This window comes from Staurois parvus, unplaced genomic scaffold (genome assembly GCF_062004578.1).
Source record: "Staurois parvus isolate SC_StPar_1 unplaced genomic scaffold, SC_StPar_1.0 ptg000503l, whole genome shotgun sequence".
Taxonomy (NCBI): Eukaryota; Metazoa; Chordata; class Amphibia; order Anura; family Ranidae; genus Staurois; species Staurois parvus.
The window spans coordinates 2,020,163-2,032,405 of NW_028318299.1; the positions used below are offsets into that span (position 1 = coordinate 2,020,163).

The 12,243-nt window shown below is 43.8% G+C and overlaps 1 protein-coding gene across 1 annotated transcript in view; it reads left to right on the forward strand.

The window, feature by feature from the left end:
- The window catches only part of LOC149451990 (kinesin-like protein KIF13A), a 40,134-nt gene that overhangs the window by 9,244 nt on the left and 18,647 nt on the right, over positions 1-12,243 (forward strand). The window contains exon 3 of the mRNA XM_089689874.1: positions 6,184-6,455. Coding sequence (XP_089546000.1) covers positions 6,184-6,455 — 272 coding nt within the window. The remainder of the gene's footprint in view (positions 1-6,183; positions 6,456-12,243) is intronic.

The following is a 12,243-nucleotide window of genomic DNA, read 5'->3' on the forward strand; positions in this document are numbered from 1 at the left end:
CTGTTTCTTAAACTACAGTGTTCTAATGGTTTCACTTTAGGATATGTCCGGGGGCGGACTGACCATTTGGAAAGGGCCCGGGGTCAGTAGGGGGCCCCATGAGATGCCCCTGGTACCTTTTTCATAGGCTTTTTTGATTTTGAGCAAGGACACAGGGGCTCCATGGTCCCCTATTGCCCGGGGGCCCCACGAGTTGTCAGTCCGCCCCTGGATATGTCGATGCATGGTTGCCACACACAATGGGAAAAAGGTAAAAACATGAAGTTATGGATTGAATAATGCTAATTAGTGCAAAAAGTACCCTCATAGCAGCCATTGGGTTTGGTCCAGTCTAGAGGTGGCTTGTGTGTGCAGGAGAGAAAGCTGACAATGGCTGCAAGTGCCTGAGAGATGACATCACCCATAGACTTAGGGCAGCACAGTGGCTAAATGGTTAGCACTTCCGCCTGGCAGTACTCGGGTCGTTGGTTTGAATCCCAGCCACGGCACCACCTGCCTGGAGTTTGCATGTTCTGCCTGTGCCTGTGTGGGTTTTCTCCAGGTATTCTGGTTTCCTCCCACACTCCAAAGACATGCTGGTAGGTTAATTGGATCCTGTCTAAATTGGCCCTAGTATGTGTATGTATGAATGTGAGTTAGGGACCTTAGACTGTACACCCCTTGAGGGTTAGGGACTGATGTGAATGTATAATATATATGTAAAGTGCTGTGTAAATTGATGGCGCCATATAAGTACCTGAAATAAATATACTTACTATGGGGTGTCAGCTGCCCCTCCCCTCCACAGAAGCCACTGATGACAGCTGAGCCTGGGACCGGACTGGTTTCAGAATAGGTAAGTACAGGGATCTTTTCTTTATAGGGTTAGATAGAATAGGTTTAGAATAGGGATGGGGGTAGGTTTAGTGTTTGTGAGGTTTTCACTGGAATTCCAGCTTTCCCGCTGCCCTATAGCAGTTATACTGCTACAGGGCAGTAGGGTGCTCAAAATCACATATATGATTTTGCACTTTCGGGTAGGGGGCTGCGAGCTGCGCCCTACCCAAGCTGCTATTCGAGGCCTCGTCTGTCAATCACCGGGTCCTGGCCAGTGATTACTCATCGGCACTCGGTGATCGAGGAGCATTATTGATGAAAGGAGAGAACTGTATGTAAACAACACAGATCTCTCCCCTGTCACCTCCTGCACACTGCTTTGTATGGCTCTGCATATCAGAGCCATACAAAGCAATGTGCTTACAGTTGAAAGCACACACACAGCACACATTAAAACAGCACATAGCACACAGGTAACCCTTTGATCACCACAGATGTTAACCCCTTCCTGCCCAGTGCCATTATTACAGCATCAGTGCTTTTTGATCACTGTATTGGTGTCACTGGGGATGTCAGCGACACCAAGTCAGTTCCCCCCCCAGTGTCGGAATGCCTGCTGCAGTCCTATAAATCACTGATCGCCGACATTACTAGTTAAAAAAATACCAGTATATATACAGCCATTTGTAAACGCTACAACTTTCACGTAAACCAATTAATTTACATGTATTGGGATTTGTTTTAGCAACCGCATGGAGAAGAATACATTTTGGCCTAAATTTATGATGAAATTTGATATTTTACATTTTTTGCTGGACATGTTTAATAGCAAAAAGTCAAAAATATTGTTTTTTTCTCAAAATTTTCGGTCTTTTTTTATAGCGGAAAAATAAAAAACGCACAGGCGATCAAATACCCCTGAAAGAAAGCTCTATTTGTGGGGAAAAAGGGCATACATTTCATTTGGGTGCAGCATTGCATGACCGCACAATTGTCAGTTAAAGTAACACACCGTAACGCAAATAATGGCCTGGTGAGGAAGGGGAGTAAACCCTCTGAAGGGCAAGGGGTAATGCCACTTTTGTCCTGCAGCCTCTTTACAGCCTGCCCCTGTCCATATGCACTATGGTGATAACAGGCTTTATGTGTTTTTGCACAGGGCATAGTTCATACTTGTTGATGGCTGCAATTGTTTTTTTTTTTTACCTGGGTATTGTGCATCAGCGCAGATGCTTAAGTTTCTGTTGAGAGAGCATGCTTTACAGGCAGGATATTGTGGAAGACAAGGGCAGAGTGTTGGCACCCTACACCACAAAATGCCCACAAAAATATTATATCAGTAGAATCAGCTGTATTGTCATGGAACCTAGAGATTAAAATAAAAAAATAAAAATATTTTCATGGAAAAGCTGATATGTCATTTTATCGGTTGAGGTTACATCTAGTTTAACAAATTATGCTTTGAGCTCTTTGATTTGCAGTGCTGGGGCACAATTCTATATTCACAGATTTGTACACATAGAAATACTTTTTAAGATGCCCCAACATCTGATACCCCTATTCCTATCCCCCAACATCTGATACCCCTATTCCTATCCCCCAACATCTGATACCCCTATTCCTATCCCCCAACTTCTGATACCCTGTTCCTATTACCAGTATCATGTACCTATGCCTCCACCTCTGATACCATTGTTTCTATTCCCCAACCTCTGATCCCCCAGTTCTAATGACTTAAACCTTCAATACCCCTATTCCCCTTATCCAACCTCTGATCCCCCAGATCTCATGTCTTAAGCCTTCAATACCCCTATTCCCCTTATCCAACCTCTGATTCCCCTGTTCTTATCTCCCAAACTTATATGATTGTCCCTATACCCCAACGCTGGATACTCTTGTTGCTAACCCTCAACTTCCTATTCATCTGTTCCTTTTACCAACTGATGATTACCTTGTCCCTATCCCCCAATCTCTGACACCCCTGTTTCTATCATTCATCCTCTAATACTCCATTTCTTCAACCTGTGATATTCCTGTTCCTTTCCCAAAGCTCTGATAACCCTGTACCTTCACCTCTGACACCTATGTTGCTATTGCCAGTCTCTAATACACTTGTTCATACCCCCCAACCTCTGATACTTCTGTTCCTATCCAGACCTCTGATACCTCTGTTCCTATACCCCAACTTCTGAAACCCTGGTCCCTTTCTAAAACCTCTAATACCCCAGTACCTATCCTCCAACCTCTAATACACCTGTTCCTATCCCCAACCTCTAATGGCCCTGTTCCTATCCCCAACCTATAATGCCCCTGTTCCTATCCCCAACCTCTAATACCCCTGTTCCTATCCCCAACCTTTTTTCAGCAGGAACATGGAGCCACCTTTGGCACTGAATGTTTATAATGGCAAAGGTTACTGGGTTGTGCTGGAATTTCTATTTATGTTGGCTGCTGGGGTATCTATTGTTGCCAATGGGGATCTATTGTTGTTGGGGGTCAATTGTTGCTGGAAGGGATCTGCTGATGAGGAAAGAGTCTGCTCCTTCTGTTGCTGGTTGCTGGAGTTTATTGATGCTGGCTGTTGGGAGATTTGTTGTTGCTGTTGGGAGTCTATTGTTTCTGGGGTGGCATTTTGTTGTGGGGGTCCATTTTTGCCAGGAGAATTTATTGTTGCTGGGGGGGGGGGGGGGGGGTATATTGCTGCTTGCTGTAGGGCAGTGGTGGGCAACCTTTTTTTTCAACTGAGCCAAATCTCGCCAAAACCACAATTGAAATTTATTTTGAGAGCCACATATTTAAAACTGAAAATACATCTCCCATATAGTAATTCATCCCCCCTAGTAATTCATCCCCCATATAGTAATTCATCCCCCATATAGTAATTCATCCCCCATAGTAATTCATCCCCCATATAGTAATTCATCCCCCATAGTAATTCATTCCCCATATAGTAATTCATCCCCCATAGTAATTCATCCCCCATAGTAATTCATCCCCCATAGTAATTAATCCCCCATATAGTAATTCATCCCCCATATAGTAATTCATCCCCCATAGTAATTCATCCCCCATATGGTAATTCATCCCCCATATGGTAATTCATCCCCCATATAGTAATTCATCCCCCATAGTAATTCATCCCCATAGTAATTCATCCCCCATATAGTAATTCATCCCTCCATAGTAATTCATCCCCCCATATAGTAATTCATCCCCCATATAGTAATTCATCCCCCATATAGTAAGTCCCCCCCCATATAGTAATTCATCCCCCATATAGTAATTCATCCCCCATATAGTAATTCATCCCCCATATAGTAAGTCTCCCCCCATATAGTAATTCATCCCCCATATAGTAATTCATCCCCCATATAGTAAGTCCCCCCCCATATAGTAATTCATCCCCCATATAGTAATTCATCCCCCATATAGTAATTCATCCCCCATATAGTAATTCATCCCCCATATAGTAAGTCCCCCCTGTGTCAATTCACTTACCTTTGCTCCGCGCGTTCCTCTCGCCGTGTTCCCGCGCCGTTCTGGTCTTCAGGGCGGACTGTGAGAGGAGAGGAGTTCGTCACGCTGCCCCACCTACATCCTGGCTGCCCCGCCTACATCCTGACAGCTGCAGAGTCCTGACTTTTGGGGCGGCCGCCCGAGAGGAGGGAGGGGGGCGGCCGCCCGAGAGGAGGGAGGGGAGGGGAGGAAGCGGCTGCCCGAGAGGAGGGAGGGGAGGGGGCGGCCACCCGAGAGGAGGGAGGGGAGCGGGCGGCCGCCCGAGAGGAGGGAGGGGAGCGGGCGCCCAGCACACAGAAGAGCCGCATTTAAGTTTGTAAAGAGCCGCATGTGGCTCGCGAGCCGCGGCTTGCCGACCACTGCTGTAGGGGATCTATTTTATTGCTTTTCTGTTATCATTACCAAATTCCATACAAAGTATTTAGCACCACAAAATGATACTTGGCTCTGTATTCTCTAGATGGAGCAGTACTGGGAGGTGAGTAGGGGGTGGAACCAAGGGACAGTGCTTGGAGGTGGGTACGTGAAGACAAGAAGAGACTCAGTAGGGGGGAGTCCCTGCACAGATTGTCTGAGAAAAAAAGCCCTGCCTCTTTCTATACCAAACCTCTAATACCCCTCTTATACATCTGTTTTTGCCACTTCTGCTGAGCCCCCCTTCTTTGTCTCCTTCTCCCTCCAGAATTGGTTGGGAAAGTAACAGATCTGGGAGGCAAATTTCAAATACACTTCATGTTGTAGAAGCTCCGCTTATTGTGTCATGTGATTATTTTGACAAAATCACTGCTGGAAGGAGGTTTTGGAGGCAGCCTGGGATCAGATTTATATGCAGAGCCACGTGTTATGTTTCTTGCACTGTAATGAGTTTCTAACCCTTCTCAACATCCCCTCCTCCTAAATTCTCAGTTCTGAGACCTGGTGCTGCCCCCTCTAACCCTTCTGCCCAGTGGCCCATGAGAGCCTTTACAGTACACGCAGTTGGTCCTTACTCCCATTTATAGACATCACAAAGGTTACAGACAGTTGTCAGTCCTGCATGTCACTCAGAATCTGTTTACATTTCTTTATATTACTTTTATATCTCCAGTCAACTGTAAATACATACACAAGAGGGCTTAACTCCTCGTGCATTACCACCATACAATTTATTAAGTTCCAAAAGACAAATGGGTACTTACAAGCGATAATAAACAACAAGCATGTATCATCCCAACTTCAGCCTTGGACGATAAATCCCACCAAAAGACAGACAGGACACCAGGCTGATTTAGCTCTGAGGAAGGGAAATTGACTCCCGAAATGCATTAGCTTTCATACAAGATGGGATTCATTGCCCAAGGCTGAAGTTGGGTTGATACATACCTGTTGATACATTCCTGTGGATACCTGTTGATACAGGCATATATCAAACCAGCTTCAGCCTTGGGTAATAAATCCCATTAAAACACTATCTTGTAGGAAATCGAATGCATTTCGGGAATCATGCCCCCTTCCTCAGAGCTAAACCAGCCTGGTGTCCTTTCTGTCTTTTGATGGTATTTATCGCCCAAGGTTGAAGTTGGTTTGATATATGCCTGTTGTTTATTACTGCTTGCGAGTACCCATTCATCTTTTTGGAACCTAATAAATTGTATGGTGGTAATGCATGAGGAGTTGCGCCCTCTTATGTGTGTTTTTACAGTTGACTGGAGATTTCTAGATTTGTGAAGGGCTACATCTGAAGAAGCATTGCACACCTTCTGTAAGTTCCCTTTGGAGCACATCAGATTGAGTACTGGAATGTTTTTTTTGTCACTTTTATATCTGTATTAACAAAAACAAATGAACTATTTCTGTTCTGTGTTATTTCAGTGATGCATTAAGTGTGCAGGAGTCTAGGGAACGCCTGGCTGTCTTCTTCAGGGACCCCAACACCGATGCAACATGGCTATTAAAGCTTTTCTCAGAACTTTCAGCCTTTAAATATGGGACTGTGTGTGGCTGCATTTCTCATCTTGGAAAAGATAAATGGAAATCTATGGTTGATAAATCCTCCATCATTATCGTGTATCACTCTTCAGAGAACCCCCTGCCGCATCTGTCTGATCTGAAGGCATTCCTGGATTACTGCCGAGAAAAACTTGGTAAGAGAGTCATACTGAGTCACAGATGAGAAAGGGATCTCCTGGATTCTGGATCCAATCTGAATGCCTCTGTTTTGTAGACCACAGATCTGATCACTTTGTTTACAGAGCTTTCTGGTTGCTTTTCATTCCTTTAAAGTGGTTCTAAAGGCTAAAGGTTTTTTTTACCTTCATGCAAAATCTTCTGTGTGTGGTTCCCTCCACTTACCTGAGCCTGATCTCGATCCAGCGATGTGCACGACAGCCTCAGATCTCCCGAGTCTCTACCTCTTCATTGGATGAGACAGCAGCGGGACCCATTGGCTCCTGCGTCAATCACAGCCAGTGAGCCAATGAGGAGAGAGCAGTAGTCATGTCCATGTGTGAATGGACACACAGAGCAGCGACTTGGGAGGGAACCTACTCGGGTGCCGCCATAGCAAGCTGCTTGCCAAGGGTGCACTTGGTATGAGAGAGCGCCAGCTGGGGACCCAAGCAGAGGAGGATCAGGGCTGCTAAGTTATCTCTGCTGTCTGTGTTTGCACTGGGGAAGACTCCCCTTCTCTATTTGTCCTGGTGATTATTGTCATGGAGACAGAAAATGACAGGAAATCTAAAATGTTTGAGAAAGACATAAGCAGAATGTTCCCTAGGATAAAAAAAATTATTTTGTGACAGCTGTCTAAGATGGAATTTTCCTTCTCTTTTTGGAGAGATTTCTTCTAATTTTCTGTTGTGTCTTTAAGACAGGGAAACAGGGCACAGGCAACAAAAAATAAATTGATTGGGTGTGTTAACCTTTACCTACTTTACGCTTTGAAGATAATTGGCTTGTGTATTGAGCAAACATGACTTGCAAATAGATTGTGCAGTTGCTCTAGATATTAATAAATGAAGGGAAGCTCTGCTGACTTCCATCATCCAATCACATGCAAGCAAAAATTGGGTCTTTTATTTCCCTTGCATGTGATTGGATATTCTTTGTAAAGTGAAACTTCACCTCATTTCCTAAGCTCTGGAGCACCTGTACTTGCAGAGTGCACTGCCTGTTTGCCCTCAGTAAATACATTCCATTACATCTCTATATTTTGAAAATGGGATGGAAAGTCTGATTTTCTGATAATGAAATCTACCATTGTGTACATTTTTTCATTTTATGATAGTAGAAAAAAATTGAAAGGAGAAGGGAAAGACAACTGCCCTACAGACAGATCAATATAAGGGGATTTCAACTGACTTGAGAGAGATCTCAAAGGTTTGCAGCATAAAAGGAGGCTGCTCAATTGTTTTCTTTTTTTTTGGTTTTATATTCTATGTTGTTCAGTAAAATCTGTTCTTTCACTTGGTGCAAAAAAGGGAGACAGCACTGATCTTTAGTTTTCATGTTTCCCAACAGATAGAGCTACCTCTTTAAAATGATGGAGGGGAGAACGAGGCAGATCTAAAATTTAAACATTCACACTGCTTTATAGAAAATTCTGATTTTTGGTTTACCTGTAAAATCCTTTTCTTTGAGTACATTAAGGGACATAGAGCATTTTCAAATTCACGATGATAGAGTCATGCTGGCATATTCAGGCGATTAGACACTGGCAAGAAAAAAAGAAAGTTCCTTTCCAGATATAACTGCTCCACATTAGGCCAGGTTCCAGATTTTGCAACAAACGATGAACCGCCAGCAAGAGGGGCAGGGATCGCGGTGTCCTGTGATGTACTCAAAGAAAATAATTTTACATGAAACCAGAAATCCAGATTTCTTCTTTGTACATCCCAGGACACAGAGGATCCTCAAATTTGTGCTGATAGTGACCTCATGAAGCAATGAAATGAGGGGAGCAATCAGGTACCAACCCCAAAAAAGATAAATACTTCACATAGCAGCCTTCAAGATATGCAAAACCAAAAGAAACATCCTTAGCGGCACAAACATCCACTTGATAAAACTCTGTATGAACCGAAGCCCAGGCAGAAACTTTACAAACCTGATCTACCAAAGACTGATGAAGAATATCCTGGGAAGCTCCAACACTTTTAGTAGAATGGGCTCTCACCGGATAAGTTAGAACCTCACCCTTTATGACGTAAGCTTGCAAAATACATTGTCAGATCCATTGAGAAGTAGAAGATTTAAAAGCTGTATGACCCTTTCTAGGGCCCTCAGAAAGCACAGGAATCCTATTATAAATCTTCCTGGAAGTTGCCTTCCTAACGTCAAACAGGGTAAGAAATACTGAATCTGAGACATCCCTGTTCTTTAGGACCCTGTTTTCGACACCCTCACCATCAAAGCAAGTGACTGTAAAGCAGAATGGAAGGTTCAACCTTGCAATAACTTGTCTGCTGGGACTGGAAGAAAAGTGGATTTATCTGAAGACATGCTTACCTTGTCAGAGTAACAAGTTCTCCTAGGCCAAGCCAGGGCAATCAGAATCGCTGGAATCACTGGAATCCCTTCTATTTGAATCCTGAAAAGCAGATGAGGTAGAAGCTGCAGTGGCAAGAAGGCATACTGTGTCATTAGAGCATCCACTCCTGGTGGCAGAGGATCCCTAGTCCAGGAAGCAAACATTTTTAGGGTCACATTGAATCTGCCAGAAGATCTACATCTGGGGCCCAATGTAGGCAGAGCTCTTGGAACACCGCTGGGTGAAGAGCCCACGTCTCAGGAGACAACTGTTTATGGCTGAAAAAAATCCACTTGACAATTTTTTATGCCTGGCATGTAAATGGCAGACAGAGCCAGATAATGGCTTTCTGCCCAAGTCAGTTTGAGGTCCCCCTCTGCCTGGACTGCCTGACTTCTAGTGCCCCTTCACAATTTATGTAAGCACAGTTGTAATGTTGTTCTACTGAACCCATACAGGAAGGCCTTTCAATGGCACTGACCAATGAAACAGGGCCAGATGAATTGTAACCAGTTCCAAATATTGAGGGGCAACACCCTCTCCTGCAAAGACCTAGTTCCCTGAACGGAACAGTGGCCCAGAACTCCCAAGCTTGTCAGACTGGCTTCTGTTGTCAGTACCTTTCAGGATATAGAAAGATACAATATCCCCATCTCAATAATGTGATAGAAGATCCAACATTCCTGAGACAGTCTTGTGCTGGGATACAGCTTCGTTGGGAATCCAACAACTGGGTCCCCCTGTCCCATGCTTCCAAGACATTTAGTTGGCAGGGCATTGAATGAAGCTGCGTAAGTAGAACCAGCTCGAAGGAGACTACCATTTTCCCCAAAATCTTTATGAATAAACAAATTGAGTGGTTTGTTAGAGTCTTTAGCAAGTTTAAGCCCTCAGAGTAAGAAATTTGTCTGGACAGAGAAACATCTTTCCAGGAGCTGTTTCCAGAATACAGCCCAGATATTCCAACCTCTGGGCTGTAACTAAGACAGAGTTCTTCAGATTCAAAACATATCCAAATCTCTCCATAGTGCTCACCATGATAGACACACTTGTCCCTAAGAGTGGAGCAGACTTCTGTCGTCCAGGTACAGAAATATACTGAAAATGTAATAGCCTCAGAACTAGAGCCAGAACCTTAGTTATACTCTGGGAGCTGTAGACAGGCTGAATGGTAGAGCCACACACTGGAAATGATGTTCCTCCACTGCAAACCTCATAAATCTATGGTGCAGTAGAAAATTTGGGACGTGCAGGTAATCATCTTTGATAGTGGCTAATGTTAGGAAATCTCCTTTCTGGAGAGATGCCACTATTGACCTCACTGACTCCATCCAAAATAATGTTCCTCTGTTGAGTTTCTTGAGATGCAAGATGGGGGAACACTGTTGTTTGGTTTTGGAACTGTGAAGAGTTTAGAGTAAATCCCCCAAAAGCCTTTTGTCTTGTTGAACTGGAACAATTATCCCTTGAGATAAAAGAAGATTCAGAGCTTGGAAGAGAGAAACATTTTTTGTGGATCTGAAGAAACTGTATCCTCGAGCCACAATATTGGGAACCCATTCATCTTCTGTCTTCTCCTGTCAAGCTTCCATAAAGGCCTGCAGACATTATCCATCCTGAACGAGTGGAGGAGCCCCTTAATTGGTAAGAGGACTTATCCCCTGCCTAGAGGGCTTTGAAATCCATGATTTCTTGTGAAACTGAGACTGGGGTTTTGGCTTAGAGCTTGATGTTTGAAGCTGGTGAAAGGAATGCTTCTTGGAAGTGAAAGGAGTCTCTGAACTTCAGGTTTCACCTTCTTTTTTAAACGGTAGCAAAGTACTCTTACATACAATCACTTTCTGGATGCAATCATCCAAAGCAGGACCAAACAACCATTCCCCATGAAAAGGTAAATGTTCCACATGCTTCTTGTAGGGTAATCCACTGACCAACATTTCAATCACCATAAAATCCATGCCATGTGCACTGGCAAGACATCTAAATGGGAAAGCTGTTAAGTGGTGCCCTTTAAAGTGTCTACTGAAAAACGAAGAGCAAGAGGGAAATCCTTCAGTTTTTTGTTCCCATCAGAATCACTAGAGCAGGGGTGTCAAACTGGCAGCCCTCCAGCTGTTGCAAAAATACAAGTCCCATCATACCTCTGCCTTTGGGAGTCATGCTTGTAACAGTCAATCTTGCAATGCCTCATGGGACTTGTAGTTTGGCAACAGCTGGAGGGCCGCCAGTTTGACACCTGTGCTCTAGAAGGATCCTTCTTCCTTATCATTCATCAAGCCCAGACATTCAGGCTTTGGCAAATACCTATAGCTGCAATCACCGGCTTTAATGCTGTCCCCATCAGGGGGGCATGAAGCCTTAAAGTATATGTAAACCCTCACCTTGTAAAATAAACTATTCAGTTCAAAATATACAGTAAATGAAAGGCAAAAAACTTGTGTATAGATATAAAAAAGCATTATAAATACCCTTTTTCCCCTTTTTTTTAATAAGTGATCACATACCCTCAGTGGCACATAGAGGTAGGAAGGAGACACAGCAGCACACAGATATTCCCAGTGAATGGCTGTGCAGGAGAGAGGGGGCATGTCAGGACAAGTCTGATCTTTAGAGGAGAGCACACTGAGTTCCCAGCACAGCTAGAGAACTGACCATGCTCTCATGCCTAAGTGTAGTCAGTTTTTAATAGGAAAGCAGAGGGATTGGTCCACTCCATCGCTTAACCTCAGTAGAGGATACAGGAGCGTAGCTAGATATCTCTGCCTCCTGACACAACGATCATATAGAAGAAACGTATGAGCAATCCAGGAACCATAGTACAACAGCTACAGCTGCCAAACGACCGTATAATTAAAGGGCCCTTAAATGTGCAACACCAAGCAGGTGAGAGGTAGACAACACAAAAACAGCGCAAAATCTAAAATTAAAATAACACAAATAGATAAACACTAAATTTATAATAAGTGTCCGTGAAAAAATATATATATATATAAGTCCTTATTCCCACCAAAACCAAAAAAAATCAATCAAAAATCTTCCAAATGTGCTTCCACCTATCCACCACGTGAGAAATAATGTTGACCGCACTCACCAGATGGAGGTGAGTAGTGAGCCTTATAGGATATAAGGGATCCTATAACCAAGAACGTCTTGAGAACGCCCTGTGGGTGGGGCGAAACGCGTTGACGCACTGCCGGTCCGCCATCATTCTGGTTAAACGTCACTTCCGGTGTTTGGAAAGCACGCCGGCTTATGCGGTTCAAGCGGCCATCTTGGAGGTGGAAGGCTGTTCATCCTCTGCAGTGACTATAGAAGCGTGAGATCCCTATATCTACATTCTGAAAATTTGTTATCTTGAAGCCATTGAGGCTATTAAACAAGGCTTTTAACTTTATTTAAACATG